The sequence below is a fragment of the Trichechus manatus genome, unplaced genomic scaffold (assembly GCF_000243295.1).
Source record: "Trichechus manatus latirostris isolate Lorelei unplaced genomic scaffold, TriManLat1.0 scaffold00142, whole genome shotgun sequence".
Lineage (NCBI taxonomy): Eukaryota > Metazoa > Chordata > Mammalia > Sirenia > Trichechidae > Trichechus > Trichechus manatus.
Genome location: NW_004444078.1, coordinates 3,506,426 through 3,527,010, shown reverse-complemented (window position 1 = coordinate 3,527,010; position 20,585 = coordinate 3,506,426). Strand labels below are relative to the sequence as shown.

Below are 20,585 nucleotides of genomic sequence, written 5' to 3'. Positions count from 1 at the left end.
TTGTTGCTGTCAAGTCATTTCTGACTCATAGCAGCTCTATAGAACAGAGTAGAACTGCCCCATACGGTTTCCAAGGAGTGGTTGGTGAATTCGAACTGCCAGCTTTTTGCTTAGCAGCCTAAGCTGTTAATCACTGTGCCAGGGCTCCTGTTATCTATATAGTAGTGATTAGTTAAAGCCAGTTCTCTAGTAAATTAAACCAGTCGCCATCAACTTGATGCTGATCATGCCAACCCCATGTGTGTCAGAGTAGAGCTATGCTCCATAGGGTTTTCAGTGGCTGATTTTTCAGAAGTAGATCACCAGGCCTTTCTTTTGGAAGCCTCTGGGTACTCCAGCCTTTCAGTTCGCAGCTGCTTGTGTTAACCATTTGTACCACCCACAGACTCTTCTGGCAGCTTAACAGGGTTATAGTGAACTCATCAAGGATTGTTTGAATATCCGTTATCTAAAACGCACCACAATGAGTTGGCTAGCTAAAGGAATAGAATAATTTTATTTTTTACCTCAAGGAGCTTGTCAGGAAAGCTGAAATAATAAAACAACAGAATTATGGAATTTTAACAGCTTTGTCTTGGTCACTAGGTCCTCTTGGAACTAGAACTAAAACTCTGTTTTGCCTACTTCACTGGGTTGTTGTGAGAATTAAGTGGGGAGGTGGGCGTGGAGGAAAGTACCTCACATTCCCATAGCAGACATTACTGATTCCCAGTCCAGTACTGCTTCCATCACATCCTTCTCCATCCCACAGTTATATGGTGCTATGCTTTGTAGCATTAGGGTTACTACTGTATAGAAAACTGAAATAATGGGTCATTCTTGCCTTTTCATTCCTAGATTGCCTTGCTTTTTACATTCCTAAATTACCACAAAGCTACTTTTTGACTGTCCTTTCCTCTTGCAGATCATTCTAGATACTGCTGCTGTGATAATTTCCCAAAAAGTTTTGCTGTCAGGAGGGTTATTACCCTCTTATTCCTAGTCTTGCTCAGAATTCTAACAGTTTTCCTGTTGCCTTCTGTAACTACAAGTCTTCTAGCTGCTTTTCAGGGCCTTCCCTGATCTAGTTCATCTCCACCCAAATGTGTTGCCTGCTGTTACCCATTGTGCCCTCTGAACTATGATACTGATAGGAATGGAAAGGAAGATCCAGCCAAATAGGAAACCATACATCTCAATGCTTTGTTGCTCATACTTCCTAGATCTTATTAGACGGTTTCCACACAACCATGCCATCCCTGACCAGTTATAAGACACCATTGATTGTAAGATGCATCCTGATTTCAGAGAGGTGAATATGTGAAAAATCAAGTATCTTAGAATTGATAAAATAGGGTAGTAGCAACCTCAGGCAGCCTCAGAAGATTTACTCTTTCATTGTTTTGAAATAGTATTTCGTTGATTTGTTTTATCCAGTTAGTCTGTAAAACTCTTGAGGATTGGGCAAATTCTTTTCAACAAACTGGATTGGATATTGGGGATCAAAGATAAGTATGGCCTCTGCCTTATAGGAGCTTATGGCCAATTAAGAGAGGTGGATATATATGTAAACAAGGAATTTCAACACAGTGTGAAAAATACTAGGATAAAGTTATGCATGGGATGCTTTGGGAGCACAGAGAAGAGGTCCAGCCTGAGGAGGCTGTGGTTTGCATCTTCTACAGTATATGAAAAAAGTGTTCCCCAGAGTAGGCACTGAGCAAACACTTCTCATTTGAGTGATAACTAGAAGACTTGCGTTTCTGGACTCTGTCTTATGGTTATATCCATTATGAAAATGTTGTTAGATGCCATTGAGTCAGTTCTGACTCAGTGACCTTATGTACAACAGAACAAAACACTACCCAGTCCTGCGCCATCATCACAGTTGTTGCTATGTTTGAGCCTATTGTTGTAGCCACTGTGTCAGTCCATTTCATTGAGGGTCTTCCTCTTTCTTGCTGACCCTGTACTTAACCAAGCGTGATGTCCTTCTCCAGGGACTGGTCCTTTGTGATAACGTGTCCAGTGTATATGAGATGAAGTTTTCATCCTCGCTTCTAAGGAGCATTCTGGCTAGACTCTTCCAAGACAGATTCGTTCATTCTTCTGGCAATCCATGATATATTCAATATTCTTGGCCAGCAGCATAATTCAAAGGCATCAATTATAAAAACAGTCAAACAAATATTACACCAGTTTACCTACTTTGAGTACTTCAGCAGCCTCTGCTATGTGGAAGAAAGCCACAAACCCAGAAACACAAAAGCAAACCAGCAGTTGAGCAACAAGAGAAAGAACTGTCATAAAGTCTTTGTGCTTTGCTATACAAAAGAGACCTGGATCCCCAGTCTGAGCAGAGCCTTTGACTTAGCATTTGTTAGCTAGTGTCTCCAGTAAACCATGGCAAGTTGGGAGACCTTGGAGGACACTGCTGTTAGAGCAGAACCACCGAAGTGTAATAGTTGATACTAAGTGAACACACAACACAGTGTCTGCATCCATTTAGTGAGCAGAAAACTTGGTTAAGTTGGCTGTTTTCGCAGGATGAGTCTGTACAGCCTGTGCCAATAGAACAGGTCAGAGAGATGACTGGCTTCATTAATCTACTCTTCTGAGTTAAAGAACTAATCAGCCTTAGAATCCCCATAGCCTAAAACAGCACACAAATATGAATATACAGTTATTAAACCTCCTTATTTTTATTTTTATCTTGGACAAAAAGATTATAGCGTATGTGAAACTTATTTGTCTCTTATTTCCAGGTATATCTTCTGTGTTTCTGGGGACTTTGTTAAAGTTTATAGCACAGCTACAGAAGAATGTGTACACATATTGCACGGACACAGCGATCTCGTCACTGGACTACAGCTCAACCCCAGCAACCATCTACAGGTGTCAGACTTTGAGTTGAACTTGGCTGGTAAACTTTTCAGGTTGTGAGCGGTGTATTAGCCCTGTTGATTTCTGATTCAGGATATTTTTCACTTATTAAAATAGGGTGACAGCCTGGAACTTCTTTGCCCATGATGTATTCTGTGAACCATTTGTTCCACAAGATGCTAATAGGCATTATTTGAAAGAAAGGATCCTTGGCTGTATGAGTTTCTGAAATTCAGAGTTAAGAACAGTTAAATGGATTTGTTAATTGTAGGACTTCTCTGGTTCCTTCACATGCATTGTGAATATCCAAAAGTGATATATAGGCAGTCCCCAGGTTTCGAAGGTCCAACTTACGGACAACTTTTACTTAAGAAAGAACTGCCATAAAGTCTATTATATTAAAAATTTGAATTAAACACAATGGTTTGTAATAACGAACGCACGCACTACTTTGTGACACTCGTGAAAACATTGCACAGTTTAGAAGTGTTTTTTAAGCATTTTAAACATATAGAAAGGTAAAATATATACCGTATACTAAGACAGACATTTGACTGACTGACACTAAATAAGAACTGCATATACCTTTTCCAACTTACCTACAAGTTTGACTTAAAAACAGACATAAGAACGGATTTTGTTTGTAACCCAGGGACTGCCTGTGTATAGTACGTGGTGTTTCTCAAACTTATTTGACCTCTGAATTCTTTGATTTCTTCAGAGTATCTCAGATCAGTGGAACACATTTCAGGAAATTTTGGCCTAGAGTTACTAACATGGGAGATCTATCCTTTTAAAGATGAGGCTCTTTAGGGTTAATGCAGGTATCTAGACAAGAAGAGGGACTTCTTCAGTTGGTGCATCTTTATTTAGCGGATCAGGACAAACTTGGGAACCTAGTTTTGTCCATATCTCCCCACTCGCCTCCACAAAGCAGCCCTTGCTTCTCAGAATTTTTAAGAATAATGAAATGGAATTCTGTTCTTAAGTTTCAGCAAAGCCACAAAAGAGTTATCTCAGTAATTTTTTGCTCTTGCTCTAGTTTTTGACCAAGCTCCATATTTCTGGATTACTAGTCACAGCCAACCTGGAAATTATTACTTAAGAATGGATTTACATTGCGTTATCTCAGAGGAAGGGTGTAAAGTGACACCAAGCTTTTCCTTCTAAAATTAAATAAACTACTCTTGAAAATCAACTAACTTGATTGAAAATTATTCTGCAGGTTATAAGCACCCCTTTTATCTTTGCTGGCGTCTAAGAGTTTGATAAAACCCTCATAGCAAAAGTATTCTATCATTAAAATTGAAATTTGTGAAGTCTATGTTACCAAGTTTTATAGCAAAACAAGAACCTTATATACACATTGCATGAAAGATCTATTTCATTTGGCTGAAATTTAAAATTAGAGGAGAGCAGTTTTAGTGGTAATTTTGGTTGTGGTGCCTGGAGCAGAGAGTCTATGGACTTAGGAGTATTTGTGTATTAACCGTTGTTTTGATAGTGGTTATATGTTTGACTTGTTATAACTTACTGATCCATGTTTAATTTTTTGTTATATGTAGTAACTATAGTATATATTTTCTACTTGATATGATTATTTTATTTGGAAAAATATTGTCTTATTCCAACATTTTTTATTTCTATGCTGTGAAGCCAGGTTCCCCATTTGTAGAGATCTTAAAAATGTCACTTCCTTTAAAAGAGCTTAAAATTTTTTATAAACATCAGCAAAGTGTTTTCACAGTAACAACAAGAAAGTCTATAATGGCCTTAGTAAAACTAAATCCACTGGGACAAAAATAAGTGTTAGTAAGACTTTCTAGTGCTACCAAAGTATGGTACATAAAACAGTGCCACAAGCTGTTGATTCTCAGCCTGTGATGAGATGAGTATAGAATGAGTGTCCTGAACTTTATAGCACTTTGAATTTGCCACAGCATCCAAGCTGTGAGAGAAATAGCAACAATTTGAATGCTTTTCATAACTCAGTACCTTACCTTTCCTTCTTGAAGAAAGAGGGTTGACTTTTCTTTACTCCTCATTTTTAGTTAAAAACTGGAAATTGATGAGTCTGCTTTCTCTGGAGAGTTGTGATTGTTTATTTTGCAGAATTGAGTCTCTACTTGTTTAAGATTAGCAATGAATTGATGAACAGAAAACGTCTTCTGTATCAGCATTAAATTATTCATTTGACATTTTATTGTATTTCTGTTTTGTTAATCAGTTTTGTACAATTTTTACTCTTAGCTGTATTCTTGTTCCTTTGATGGCACAATTAAGCTGTGGGACTATATAGATGGCATTTTGATAAAGGTATGTGGATTTGTCTTTTGTTTTTCTTATGTGAAAAGGAACGGCAGCACACTTTAATGACAGACACATTGTTTCCTTCTATGATGTCTAATCATTAGGTATCCTTCCTAAGCAAGTGAAATTCAAATAGCATAAAAGACAAATTTTAAACTTCTAACCAAAAGAAAGTAATTAATAAAACTAGAAGAAAATATTTGCAAGGGATATTATACCTAGTATACGAAAATAACGCCTAAAAATCAATGACAGAAAGCTAATAACCCCATAGAAAAATTATTATAGGATTTGAATATATAATTAACAGAAAAAAATACAAGTAGCCAGTAAACATGAAGAGATGCTTAATTAAATAAATGTAAATTAAAACAAATGACATAGCTTGTGTTCTATCAGATTAGCCAAATAGCAGGGTGAAAAAAACCTAGTGATTGAATAAATCGCTAGATAAATTTCTTTCATACACAGTCAATGGGAGTAAAACTGAAAATGAATAAGTACCCACCCTTTGCTCCAGCAATCTTACTTGTAAGAATCTCTTATTAAAATAATGGCATGTATGTGTAGTCTCTGTGACATTGGTTATGGTAGAAAAAAAATTCAATATAGCTTGATGTCAGTTGATAGGGGACTGGTTAAAATTATGTTACATCCATTCAATAAAATACTATACAACCATTAAAAAGAACTACATCTGTATGTACTAACCTTGAAAGGTTATTAAGTAAATATATATTGAATGTCTTTAAAGAACAGGACTGTTCTGATGTAGGGGCTATAGCAGTGAGCAAAACAGATAAAAATACCTGCCCTTAGGAAACGTGATGCTTTAGTGAAGGGGGTTGGGGGAACAAACAACAATCAAGATGATGATTTTTGTCTTTCAGACTTTCACAGTTGGACATAAACTTCATGCCCTCTTTACTCTTGCACACACCAAGGATTCTGTCTTTGTAACAATAAATAAAGAAAAACCAGGTATAGTATAATTAACTTATTTTTTCTGTTTGTCGCTGAGTAGATAGATTTTGAAGGTACAACCAACAGAATTTGCTGATGATTTGATGTGGATTTTAGAAGAGTCAAAGATTACTCAAAGATTTGGTCTCGGTAAATGTGGTGTCATTTACTGCAGTGAGCAGTGTTGAGGAAAGACCAAGTTTAGAGAGAAAAATCAAGAATTAAAAGTTTAGGCATGTAAATTTTGATTGAGAATGCTAGAAGAACCAGTAGTTCAGAGGACATAAAAAACAGGTTGTAAAATAGGAAAAAATAGTTCAGTGTGTTACAGAATTTTATATTCACTATAAAGTCAAACATGATGAGGTAGCATGGTAAAATAATAGTTATTTCCTCTTAGGGAGAAACTTTTTTAAGAGATGTAAAGAGAAGAGCTTGTCGATATTATAGAAAAGGGGATTTATCAGTGAACATTGTGGGAAGCCCAGCATTTCTGAAAGTTCTCTTAGGTGGTTTGTTGCTTTTGGCTGTTTAGTTTACCAGTATTCTTATTCCATCTCCATTTTAATGCACAGCTTAGTACTTTGGAATGTAGAATGCGCCAATAAGACACAAGTGGCTGTATACATGCATGTTTGCGTATATGTATATACATAGGGTATGTATGTATGTATATGAGTTGTAGAAATAAACTTCCACTTCACACAAGTATATTCAAGCAAAGAGTCCAGCTCTGAGACATCTTTTAAGACAAGCTGGAATTATCTTGGCATTAAATGAATTCTAAAGTACTGATTAACAGTTTCATATGAATATATGTATGTTTTCACTTTTCTATAGAAGTTTTATATTAATACAGCTTCTTTTGGTTAGATATATTTCAGCTGGTTTCAGTGAAGCTACCAAAATCATCAAGCCAGGAAATAGAAGCCAAGGAGACAGCCTTTGTTTTGGATTATATAAACCAGTCACCCAAGTGCATTGCCTTTGGAAATGAGGTAAATTTTGTTATGTTGGTTTTCTTTTTTGCACATAAAATCCTTTCCTGCCATCTATCCTCTGAGCATTATATTTAAATTGTTTTAGTATTGCCTTCATTTACTATATTTTTGTTAGTAACTAAAATATCTGTTTCATTGGTTTAGCATGCATTTATGGTATAGATTTTCTAGGACCATCCTAATTTTGTATATTCTAGCCTATTGTACTTGTAAACTCTAATTTCCCCTCTTCAGCAAACAATATTTTGGCATTTGTACTGTATTTATCAGCCTGTCCCACGTAAAAACTACTCTCTTTATTTCAGACAATGTGTCTTTAGATAAAATAACCACTGTATCCAGTGTGAAGATCCCCATTATAGAAAATTTGTAGATTACAGAAAAATATAATGAGGAAATAAAATCCATAACCTCACCAGTGATAATATTTGAGGAATCTCCTTCTAGTCTTTTTCTTAAAACCCAAGTCGATGACTCAGAGCAACCCTATAAGACAGAGTAGAAATGCCCTATAGTATTTCCAAGGCTGTAAAGCTTTACGGAAGCAGACTGCCACATCTTTCTCCTGCGGAGTCGCTGGTGGGTTCGAACTGCCGACCTTTTGGTTAGCAGCCTGAGCTCTTAACCACTGCGCCACCAGGGCTCCTTAGTCTTTTTCTTACACATATATAAAATAACTTTTCCCAAACTGAATTAGGATCTGAAGGCTTTTTATCCTGATTTGGTTTTTTCCGTTTAAAATTACAGCATAAGTGTATACGTAAATGTTCTTCAGAGATAGTAACTGTGTAATGTTCCATTATATGAGTATACCATGATTTATTTAGCCACCCCCTATATTCACTTATTATATTTAAATCAAGTATGAACAAAAGCCTCAAGCATCATTACAGTGCTGTGTGTTTAGCTTTAAGTTTTATAGCATTATTTGGCTTTGTTCTGAAAAGGGTTAATTTCTCAGAGTAGAGAAAAATATTTAACATTATTAATGTTTAAACATTATTATCATTCTTCAACAGATTAGTCGTCAGGTAAGTGTAGATCAAAACCACAGTGAGATATCACATAGCATCCACTAGAACAGCTAAAATTAGACTGATAATACCAAGTATTGGCAAGGTTGTGGAGCAACATTAAATCTGCACTTTTACTATGACCCAGCAATTCCACTCCCACGTAAAGAAATAAAAACATGTTCACAAAATGACGTATGCAAGAGTGATGATTATTCCTAGTAGCTCCAAAATGAGAATAATCGTGTGTTGATCAAGAGAATAAACAAATTATGATACACATTCATTCAATGGAATGCTGCTCAACAATAAAGAGGAATTAACTACCAGTACATGCAATAGCATGTGTGAACCTCAAAAATGTTAAGCTAAAGAATCCAGACACAGAAGAGTATATATTATGTCATTCTGTTCATGTGAAGGTCTAGAAGGGACAGAAAATAAGCTATGTTGATAATAATAATTGCAGGGGAAGGTGCATTGGGAAACAACGGGAAAGGGACACAAGGGAACTTTCTGAGGTGAAAGAAATGTTCTAAATCATAATCATAGTGATGCCTACGTGAGTATGCACATATGTCAAACTTGCATTTTATTGTATATAAATTATGCCTTAATATTTAAAGCTGGAGAGTCTAGTTTAGGATTTAGGACCAAAGTTCATCTTTTTATTTTCTGTCATTATTTTAAAAGTACGTTATCCTTTCTTTAGCTACAGTATAATATCTAATTTATATTAAGATATTCTTAATCTGTTAAACCAAATTACTCGTACCGTATTAACTTTTATGATGATAATCTTCTTAAAGAGTACAGGCAGTCCCCAGATTACCAACAGAATCCGTTCCTAAGTCTCTCTAAGTTAAATTTGTAGTTAAGTGGGAACAGATACATGCAGTTTCTTATTTAGTGTCAGTTGGTCAAATGTATGTCTTAGTATATAGTATATATTTTACCTTTCTATTCATATAAGGGAGCCCTGGTGGCGCAGTGATTAAGAGTTCAGCTGCTAACCAAAAGGTCGGCAGTTAGAATCCACCAGTCTCTCCTTGGAAACCCCGTGGGGCAGTTCTACTCTGTCGTATAGGGTCACTATGAGTCTGCGAGTTTGGTGTTTTTTTGTTTTTTTAATGCGTAAGAAACACTTCTATCCAAACTGCACAATGTTTTCATGAGCATCACAAAGTAGTGCATGCATTTGTTATTACAAACCATTGTATTTAACTCAAAACTTGTAATAGGCTTTATGGCAGTCCGTTCTTAAGTGTTCTTAAGTACGAGTTGTCCGTAAGTCAGACATTCATAACCCAGGGACTGCCTGTACTCTTTATTGTATTGATTCTAGTTTTGTGAGTGTTACAGTATCTTCTCTTTGAAATACTAGGGAGAATATGTTGCAGCAGTACGGGACTTTTATTTGTCTGTTTATTTTTTCAAAAAGAAAACAACATCAAGGTAAGAATTCCTTTTAGCTTTATTTTATTAAGGGTGTTTTATAATTTTGTATCATACTTGTGATCCAAAACTGTTTCTTGTTTCATGTAACTAGTTATGGTGGCACCACGAGGTATAGAGGTATAGTTTTTTTAATCCACAGCAGGTAGGAATGGGGAATCATTAGTCACAAAAAGCAAGGGAACCTTGTCTAGCCAGAAGCTCCTGTGCGCCTAGATTCTGGTGTGCATACTTGGTGCCAAAATTAGATGTAGTTTGAAAAGCCTTCTCCAGGTACCTCTAGTCTTCATTTTATGGATATAAGACTTAATACAGGCCTTCAAGTATCTGTTTACAATGAGTGAAATTTAGTCCATTTAAATCCCACTGCACCTTAAATTAGATTTAAAATGGGGATACTAGCTGCCTAGTAGAGTTGTGAGGATGAATAAGATAGATAGCATAAAGAGACTAGTGCTAAGCATTGACCAGTCAACTCTTCAAGTGACACTATCCCCTCTTCCTATTACCCTGCCAAGATTGACATTTGTTTTTCTTTACAGTGTAATAAGGATCATGACTTCCTCAGAGGAGGAAGATTGCCAAATACTCAGCCTGAGAATAGAAAATAGCCTAGATATAATCCAGCAGTGGATTCATTCCTTTGGATCTATCCCTTTAGACATATTAGCCAGTTGTCTCAGGTGTAGTTTCTTAGGCTTACCCATACCTCATGGTAAAATGTACTCCAGCGTGAAATTTGAACAAATGTTGCCTATCCCAAAAAAGCCATTAAAAACACTATCTTTTTTTTTTTTACTTAAATGCCAATGGCCTCCATATGCCAGTTACTATAGTAGAACATTAGTCATGAGATATTTGTATTTGTATATTAATGCATGTTTGCAGAATAAAATGCTTGATTCTTAATCAGAATTTTATTTTTAAAAAAGTCCTGCATTTCTATTGACTGCATTCTGAGACTTCTCTAATTTGATTAATAAGGATGACAACCTCCTTTTACTTAACTACATCACCACTTACAAGAGACTTTGATAGTGAAGGGAAGTGTTTTTTTTCCTCCTAGGTTTACTTTATCATCATCAAGAAATAGGAAACATGCTAAGAACAATTTTACATGCGTTGCATGCCACCCGAAGGAAGACTGCATAGCATCTGGTCACAAGGATGGCAAAATTCGTCTTTGGTCAGTTAATTCGTGAAGACTGGTGATCATGTATATGCTATTTTATGAGTCCTGCAGGACAGAGTTATCTCTGGATCCAGTAAAAAGGAGAGTACTGAAAAGCCACTGTTGGAAATAGGAATTAGGCTTTGCTGGCACCCTTTCTTTTATTATTTGTGTTCTTCATTTCATATAGTTACTCTTATAGAATTTTTTGACTTTGGATTTATAGGGTGTCTTAGTTATCTAGTGCTGCTATAACAAATACTTCAACTGGATGGCTTTAACAAACAGAAATTTATTTTCTCACAGTTTAAGAGGCTATAAGTTTGACTTCAGGGTACTGGCTGTAGGGGAGGGCTTTCTCTCTCTGTCAGCTCTGGAGGAACATGCTAGTCTCTTCGGCTTCTGCTCCTGGATAGTCTTCATATGACTTGGCATTTCTTTTCCCCCATCTCTGCTGGCTTGGTTAATCTTTTATATCTCAAAAGAGAGTGACTCAAGACACTCAACACTAATCCTGCCTCATTAACATAACAAAGATAGCCCATTCCCAAATGTGGTTATAACCACAGGCATAGAGGTTAAGATTTACAACACATATTTACAATCCATAACATAGGGGGAGTGAAAAATTCCATGTTACCTATAGTTTTAACGAAGAGGACATTTTGTCAGCCTTTACTAAAAAGGAAAGAGTGACTATAGTGAATATCTGATTAGTAGTATACCATAGATGGTTTGTTTGTTGAACTGATGTGGGTTAGAAATAGAAAATGTACAATTTGCACATTAAAACCAATAAACTTGATATTATGATTTATTATGGTATTTGGCATGCCATTATTTTCCTAACTTAAGCCTTTGGTCTAATTAAAAATTTTGTTTTTGTCCACTAGGAGAAATTTTGATGATGATAAGAAATACACATACACGTGTTTACATTGGCACCATGATATGGTCATGGATTTGGCTTTTTCAGTAACAGGTAAGTGCAAGTTTAAATATATGAATCAAATATTTTCATTCACTGTTTATAGTTTGAAAGATACAGAAATCAAATGGACCAAATGAATTGTAAACACAAATCAGCCCTGTATTTTGGGCTTTGCTTTGCACGATACGTTACTAACTAGCTACAAATTATCGGGTGCAAAGGACGGTGCTAGTGCTTTACATCCATTATCTCATTTAATCTTTGACCCTGTGAAAGAGGAATCATTCTCATTTTGCAGAAGAAGGAAGTGAGCTTTGGAATTGGAGAGTAACTTGCCTAAGATCACATTGCTAGTAAGTGGGATTTGAACCAAGGTCTAATTGCAGACCTCATGTTCTTGACTGCTAGATTGCCTCATCCAACATTGACTATTTTAAATTAATTCAGACCTTTGTTCCATTTAAGCTGGCTATAATGAATAGAAACACATCCTTGAAAACAGAGTGGCCTTGAACAAAAATATGAAGAAGTACAGTTTGTCTTTAGTTACCCCTGCCTCATTTAGTCCCATCACTCCCATGAGGTGAAAATTGTGTCAGTGTATTATGGCTGCTCCTAAAAAAAGGGAGCTAGATGCTAGAGAAGATTGTGTGCTTGGTCTAACTGAGAAGGCAGGAAAAAGTGATTTTTCTTTCTGCAGGTCTTCCCAGAGTCTGCCAGGACAAGTCTTAGATGCTGCCATGTGTTCTGGATCCTTAAGTGTACCATGGGTTAACTTACTAGAGCCCCAGAAAATAGGAGGCATCTTCAGCCTACTTGTGCTTTGGGTTTGGGGAGCAATGACTAGTATGTGAGGGTGGGACCCAACCTAACACAGTTAAGGAGTAGTATGACATATGGAAATTAAGTAATTGTGACATATGGAAGTTAAGAATACAGAGGAAATGAAGAGAATTAGCTCTACTGAAAGAATATGTAGTCTACTCTTATATCTTCTCCACCCCCAAAAAATAAAAATGAGTGTGTGTGAGGTGTGTGTGTGAACACACAATGTGTGTTCCAGGCAGTGTCTTCATTCTCTCCTAGCCTGTGTCATTTCTTCTGTCCTTTCTCCCCAATCCTGAATGTTCCAGTGCTAAAAGGTAAGGCCACTACAGAAAGCTGTGACTGCTGACTAGTGTGGAAGGTAGACAAGATGGATAAGGGCAACAAATTAGAAAGTTATAGTCACAGCAGACATCGAATCTGTCATTGATCTACCTTGGACAGGAACCACAGCAGAGAAAAACAGATAAGGAGTATATGGTCTTTTTAACTGTAGTATTCTTGCATGTTTGAACATCTTCAAAGTAGAGGCTTTTATTGGAACAACTTTACGTGAATAATTTATATGAAATGGACAAGTTTCTCAAAAATCATGACCTACTAAAACAGATCCAAAAAGAAATAGAAAATGTAAATAAATCTACGTCTGTTAAAAAAAAAAAAAAATCTTGAATCGTTTATTTAAAATTTTTCCACAAAACAAATAAATATCCTCTAGGCCCATAGGCTTCACTGACCATTTAAGGAAGAAATATACCAATTCTGCATTCTTCCAGATAACAACAACAAAAAAAAAACTTCCATGTATCCTTCTTCTAAGTTTACATGATTTACTTCTTTCTCTCTCTTGCTCACTTGCTTGCTCCCTTTTCTGTCTTGTCTTCTCTTTCTTCCCATTACCCCTTCTCTCCTTTGGCCAAACAATTGGAGAGTTAGTTGTAGACATCTTGGTATTTCACCTCTTGTCAGTAATACTACATAGGTAGATAATGTTGTGACTTTCTCTGTGCATCCAGGATGGAATACATTATATCAGTTTGTTCCATCTTTGTGATGTGAAGTTTGATCACTCAGTTAAGGTGATGTCTGTTTGATTTCTCCACTAAACAGGTTCCTTTTTTCTTTTAATTAACAAGTAAACTTACTACCTTAATAATAATCTGTGGAGTGGTACTTTGAGATTGTGGTTTTGTTTTGTTTTGTTTTAATTGTGCTTTAAGTGAAAGTTTACAATTCAAGTCCATTTCTCATACAAAAATTTATACACACATCGTTATGTGACCCTAGCAGTTCTCCCTATACTGTGACAGCACACTCTTCCTTTCCACCCCAGATTTCCCATGTCCATTCAACCAGCTCCTGTCCCTTTCTGCCTTCTCATCTCACCTCTAGACAGGAGCTGCCCATTTAGTGTCATGTATCTACTTGAGCTAAGCAGCACACTCTTCATAAGTCTCATTTTTTGTCTTATACTCCAGTCTAATTTTTGTCTGAAGAGTTGCCCTCGGGAATGGTTTTAGTTTTGGGCTAACAGAGATTCCAGGGGCTGTATCTTCCGGGGTCCTAATAGTCTCAGTCAAACCATTAAGTCTGGTCTTTCTACTGGAATTTGAGTTCTGCACGCTACTTTTCTCCTGCTCCATCAGGGACTCTCTGTTGTAGTCCCTGTCAGAGCGGTCATTAGTGGTAGCTGGGCACCATCTAGTTCTGGTCTCAGGCTGATGGAGTCTCCGATTTATGTGGCCCTTTCTGTCTCTTGGGCTAATATTTCCTTGTGTCTTTGGTGTTCATTCTCTTTTCTTCCAGGTGCATTGGGACCAATTGATGCATCTTAGATAGCCACTTGCTAGCTTTTAAGACTCCAGACACCACTCACCAAAATGGGATGCAGAAGATTTTAATAAATTTTGTTACGCCAGTTGACCCAGATGTCCTCTGAAACCATTATCCCCAGACCCCTGCCCCTGCTACTCTGTCCCTTGAAGTGTTTGGTTGTATTCAGGAAACTTCTTAGCTTTTGGTTTACCCCAGCTGTGCTGACTTCCCTTGTAGTGTGTGCTGTCCCTAAGATAATTCTTGTCTACTATCTAGTTAGTGAATGACCCTCTCCCTCCCTCCCCACCCTCGTAACCATCAAAGAATGTTTTCTTCTGTGTTTATACCTTTTCTTGAGTTCTTGTCATAGTGGTCTTATACGATATTTGCCCTTTTGCAACTGACTAATTTCACTCAGCATAATGCCTTCCAGATTCATCCACGTTATGACATGTTTCGCGGATTCATCATTGTTCGTTGTTGGGTAGTATTCCATTGTGTGAACATAACGTAATTTGTTTATCCATTCATCCATTGATGGGCAACTAGATTGTTTCCATCTTTTTGCTATCATGAACAGTGCTGCAGTGAACCTGGGTGTGCATATATCTATTCATGTGACGGCTCTTATTTCTCTAGGATATATTCTAAGGAGTGGGATTGCTAGATCATATGGTACTTCTATTTTAGCTTTTTAAGAAAGCACCAAATCGATTTCCAAAGTGGTTGTACCATTTTTCATTCCCAGCAGCAGTGTATAAGTGTTCCAGTCTCTCCACAACCTCTCCAATATTTATTATTTTGTGTTTTTTGGATTACTGCTAGCCTTGTTAGGGTGAGATGGTATCTCATTGTAGTTTTGATTTGCATTTCTCTAATGGCTAATGATCATGAGCATTTCCTCATGTGTCTGTTAGCCACCCGAATGCCTTCTTTGGTGAAGTGCATGTTCATATCATTTGCCCATTTTTTAATTGGGTTATTTGTCTTTTTGTTGTTGAAGTTTTGCAGTATCTTGTAGATTATAGAGATTAGATGCTGATCGGATTTGTCATAACCAAAAATTTTTTCCCAGTCTATAGGTTGTCTTTTTACTCTTTTGGTGAAGTCTTTTGATGAACATAAGTTTGATTTTTAGGAGCTCCCAGTTATCTAGTCTCTCTTCTGGTGTTTGTGCATGGTTACTTATGGTTTGTATTCTGTTTATGCCATGTATTAGGGCTTCTAGCATTGTCCCTATTTTTTCTTCCATGATCTTTATCATTTTCGATTTTATATTTAGGTCTTCAATCCATTTGTGCTTGATGTGAGGTGTGGGTCTTGTTTCATTTTTTTAAAGATGGATATCCAGTTATGCCAGCACCATTTGTTAAAGAGACTGTCTTTTTACCAATTAATGGACTTTGGGCCTTTGTCAAATATCAGTTGCTCATAAGTGGACTAATTTATGCCTGGATTCTCAATTCTGTTCCATTGGTCTATGTATCTGTTGTTGTACCAGTACCAGGCTGTTTTGACTACCGTGGCAGTATAATGGGTTCTAAATCAGGTAGTGTGAGGCCTCCTACTTTGTTCTTCTTCTTCAGTAATGCTTTACTTCTTCAGGGCCTCTTCCATTTCCGTATGGGGTTGATTTGTTTCTCCATCTCATTAAAAAATGCCATTGGAATTTGGATCGGGATTGCATTGTATCTGTAGATTTGGGTAGAATTGACATTTTCACAATGTTGAGTCTTTCTATCCATGAATAATACATGTTTTTCCACTTACACAGGTCTCTCTTGGTTTCTTGCAGTAGTGTCTTGTAGTTTTCATTGTATAGGTCCTTCACATCTGTGGTTAGATTTATTCCTAAGTATTTTATCTTTTGGGGGGCTATTGTAAATGGTATTGATTTGGTGATTTCCTCTTCGAAGTTCTCTTTGTTGGTGTAGCAGAATCCAGCTGATTTGTGTATGTTTATCTTGTATCCTGATACTTTGCTGAAATCTTCTATTAGTTCCAGTAGTTTTCTTGTATATTCTTTGGGGTTTTCTGTGTGTAAGATCATATCATCTGCAAATAGAGATACTTTTACTACTTCTTTACCAATTTGGATACCCTTTATTTCTTTTTCTAGCCTAATTGCTCTGGCTAGGACCACCAGCACAATGTTGAATAAGAGTGGTGATAAAGGGCATCCTTGTCTAGTTCCCATTGTCGAGGAGAATGCTTTCAAAGTCTCTCCATTTAGGAAGATGTTTGCTGTTGGCTTTGTATAAATGCCCTTAATTATGTTGAGGAATTTCCCTTCTGTTCTTATTTGCTGAGAGTTTTTATCAAGAATGGGTGTTGGACTTTGTCCGATGCCTTTTCTGCGGCAATTGATAAGATCATGTGGTTCTTGTCTTTTATTTATGTAATGGATTACATTGATTGTTTTTCTAATGTTGAACCTTCCCTGCATACCTGATATAAATCCCACTTGGTCATGGGGAATTATTTTTTTCATGTGTTGTTGAATTCTGTTGGCAAGAATTTTTTTGAGGATTTTTGCATCCATGTTCATGAGGGATATTGGTCTGTAATTTTCTTTTTTGTGGTGTCTTTACCTGGTTTTGGTGTCAGGGTTATGCTGGCTTCGTAGAATGAGTTTGGGAGTATTCCATCCTTTTCCATGCTCTGAAATACCCTTAGTAGTAGTGGTGTTAACTCTTTTCTGAAAGTTTGGTAGAATTCTCCAGTGAAGCAGTCAGAGCTAGGGCTTTTTTTTGTTGGAAGTTTTTTAATTACCTTTTGAACCCCTTCTTTTATTACCTGTTTATTTAGTTGTGCCTCTGTTTGTGTTAGTTTAGGAAGGAAGTTTGTTTCTAGAGATTTGTCCATTTCCTCTAGGTCTCCTAACATGTTAGAGGGCAATTTTTCATAGTATTCTGTTATGATTCTTTTAATTTCAGTTGGGTCTGTTGTGATATCGCCCATCTGATTTCTTATTCGAGTTATTTGCTTCTCCTGTTTTAATTTTGTCAGTTTGGCCAGTGGTGATCAAAATTGTTGATCTTTTCACAAGAACCAGCTTTTGGCCTTGTTAACTCTTTCAATTGTTTTTCTATTTTCTGTTTCATTTAATTCTGCTCTGATTCTTATTATTTCCATTCTTCTGGTGCCCAAGGGCTTCTTTTGCTGCTCTCTTTCTACTTGTTCAGTTATAGGGTTAATGTTTTGCTTTTGGCCCTTTCTTCTTTTTTGATTTGTGCATTTATCGCTATAAACTGACCTCTAAGCACTGCTTTTGCTGTGTCCCAAAGGTTCTGGTAGGCTGTGTTTTCATTCTCATTTGATTCTATGAATTTCTTTTTTCCATCCCTAATTTCTTCTGTAACCCAATCTTTTTCAAGCAAGGTGTTGTTCAGTTTCCGTGTGTTTGATTTTTTTTTTCCTTGCTTTTTCTGTTATTGATTTCTACGTTTATGGCTTTATGGTCAGAAAAGATTCTTTGTAATATTTCGATGCTTTGGATTCTGTTAAGGCTTGCTTTATGGCCTAATATGTGGTCTACTCTTGAGAATGTTCCATGTGCATTGGAAAAGAAAGTATAATTGGTTGCTGTTCGGCAGAGTGTTCAGTATATGTCCATGAGATCATGTTGGTTGATTGTGGCATTTATAACTTCCATGTCTTTATTGAGCTTCTTTCTGGGTTTCTGTCCTTCACCAAAAGTGATGTGTTGAAGTCTCCTACTATTATTGTGGAGCTGTCTATCTCTTTTCAATGCTATTAGAGTTTGTTTTATGTATTTTGAAGCCCTGTCATTCGGTGTGTAAATATTATAGTTATGTCCTCTTGGTGTATTGACTCTTTAGTCATTATATAGTGTCCTTCTTTATCCTTTATGGTGGATTTTTCTTTAAAATCTGTTTTGTAAGAGATTAATATTGCCCTTCCTGCCCTTTTTTGAGTGTTATTTGCTTGATATATTTTTTTCTGTCCTTTGAGTTTTAAGTTGTTTGTGTCTTTAAGTCTAAGGTGTGTCTTCTGTAGGCAGCGTATGGACGGATCGTGTTTTTTAATCCATTCTACCACTCTCTATCTATTTATTGGTGCATTTAGTCCATTTACATTCAGCGTAATTATTGATAGGTATTTATTTAGTGCTGTCATTTTGATGTCTGTGTGTTGTTGAGTTTCTTTGTTCCACTTAATTTTCTATGCTGAGTCGTTTTTATGTATTTTTTTTTCTCATCTTTTTCATTGTTGTTGATTTTGTATTTGCTGAGTCTTTATATTTTTCTTGTTTTTTATTTTAGTGTATAGGACTGTTAGTTTCCTTTGTGGTTACCTTAATATTTACCCCTGTTTTTCTAAGTTTAAAGCACTCTTTTATTTATTTGTATCACCTTAACTTCTCCATATGAAAGATCTATGACTACATCTTTTAGTCCCTCTTTTTTGTTTTAATGTTGTCTTCTTTCACATATTAATGTCTCTGTTTCCCTATTTTCAGTGTTTTAGCTTTGATTTATTTTTGTGACTTCCCTATCTGGGTTGACATCTGGTTGCTCTGTCCTGTGTTCTAGTCTTGGGTTGTTACCTGATGTTATTGATTTTCTAACTGTAGGACTCCTTTTTGTATTTCTTGTAATTTTGGTTTGGTTTTTGCAAATTCCCTAAACTTCTGTTTATCTGGAAATGTCCTAATTTCTCCATCATATTTGAGAGACACTTTTGCTGGATATATAACTCTTGGCTGGCAGTTTTTTTCCTTCAAGGCTTTGTGTATATCATCCCATTGCCTTCTTGCCTGCATGGTTTCCATTGAGGAGTCCAAGCTTAGTCTTATTGACTCGCCTTTGTAGATGACTTTTCATTTATCCTTAGCTGCTCTTAAAATTCTGTCTTTATCTTTGGTCTTAGTGACTTTTTGGGGGGATCTACCTTATGTGGGGTTCAATGAGCATCTTGGATAGATATCTTCTTGTCTTTCACAATATCAGGGAAGTTTTCTGCCAACAAATCTTCAACAATTCTCCCTGTGTTTTCTGTTATGCCCCTCTCTTTGTACTCCAATCACTGATCGGTTATTCCTCTCAGTAGACTCCCACATAATTCTTAGGGTTTCTTCATTTTTTTTAATTCTTTTATCTGACTTTTCCTCAAATAAGCTGGTATCAAGTGCTTTATCTTCAGTTTCACTAATACTGACTTCGTTGCCTCAATTCTGCTTCTATGACTTTCTGTTGAGTTGTCAAATTGTGAAATTTTATTGTTAATCTTCTAGATATCTGTTTGCTGTCTGTCTGGATTCTTGCAGCCTGTTAAAATTGTCATTGTGCTTTTCTCTAATCTTCTCAAGTTCCTGTATTGCTTTGTCTGGGTGTTCCTTGGCTTGTTCCGCATTTTGCATGATCTCCTTCTGATCTCTTGAAGAGTTCTGTATATTAATGCTTTGTATTCTATCTCTGGTCATTCCAAGAAGTTCTCTTCCTCCAGAAGATTTCTTGATTCTTTCTTTTGGGAGGTTGCTGAAGCCATCATGGTCTGCCTTTCTATGTGATTTGATATTGACTGTTGTCTCCGAAGCATCAATAAGTTATTACGTTTGTTTATTTTATGTTTGTTTACTATGTTCTAGCTTCTTGTTTTGTTTTGTTTTGATATGCCCAAATAGGCTGCTCTTGTGAGCTAGTTTGATTATTGATGTCTTTGAAGATCTAACGCATGTCACCAGGTGATCAGTTCTGTTACTAGGTATTTGAGCCCAATAATGTTAACTTTTCTTGTATAGATTCAACTCAGGTGTCCTGGTAGTTGGTCACCAAGTGTGTGGTGGAGGCTCTCACCTACAGTCCTTTACTGGCAGGGGTGATTGGTGTAGGCACAGGTATCTGGCTACAGTAGGGGGTCACATGCTGAGCAAGGTAGGGGGCTTATGGCTGCCCCTGACTGTCTGAGAGGGAAGTGTATCTGTGTTCCCTAGAGTGTGTAGGTAGGTAGGTTTTGTAGCCAGACTATGGTCACCTGATGCTGTTGGCTGTAAGGACCGGCAGGCACCACTTGTTCTTGGACCCCTGTCGCAGGTGGCTAGGTGGCATGGATGGAGCCACCAGTTGTAAGGCCCCTGATGTTGGTAGGTAAGGATTCTGCTTAACGGGCAGAGCAGTGTCAAATGTCACGAACCCGCCACTCCACCGTATAGCTGATACAATTGAAGTTAAACTTCAGGTATATACCCTGTTGTACTGTGGTAATGAGAGCCTCCT

At 36.8% G+C, this 20,585-nt stretch overlaps 1 protein-coding gene across 2 annotated transcripts in view; it reads left to right on the top strand.

Annotated features, from left to right (window-relative positions):
• Positions 1 to 20,585, top strand: part of WDR75 (WD repeat domain 75) — a 38,081-nt gene that overhangs the window by 2,949 nt on the left and 14,547 nt on the right. For both annotated transcript variants that reach the window (XM_023739894.1, XM_004385590.2), the window contains exons 2-8: positions 2,745 to 2,874; positions 5,113 to 5,178; positions 6,063 to 6,153; positions 7,009 to 7,133; positions 9,534 to 9,604; positions 10,671 to 10,790; positions 11,669 to 11,757. In XM_023739894.1, the coding sequence (XP_023595662.1) occupies positions 2,745 to 2,874; positions 5,113 to 5,178; positions 6,063 to 6,153; positions 7,009 to 7,133; positions 9,534 to 9,604; positions 10,671 to 10,790; positions 11,669 to 11,757 (692 nt within the window). The remainder of the gene's footprint in view (positions 1 to 2,744; positions 2,875 to 5,112; positions 5,179 to 6,062; positions 6,154 to 7,008; positions 7,134 to 9,533; positions 9,605 to 10,670; positions 10,791 to 11,668; positions 11,758 to 20,585) is intronic.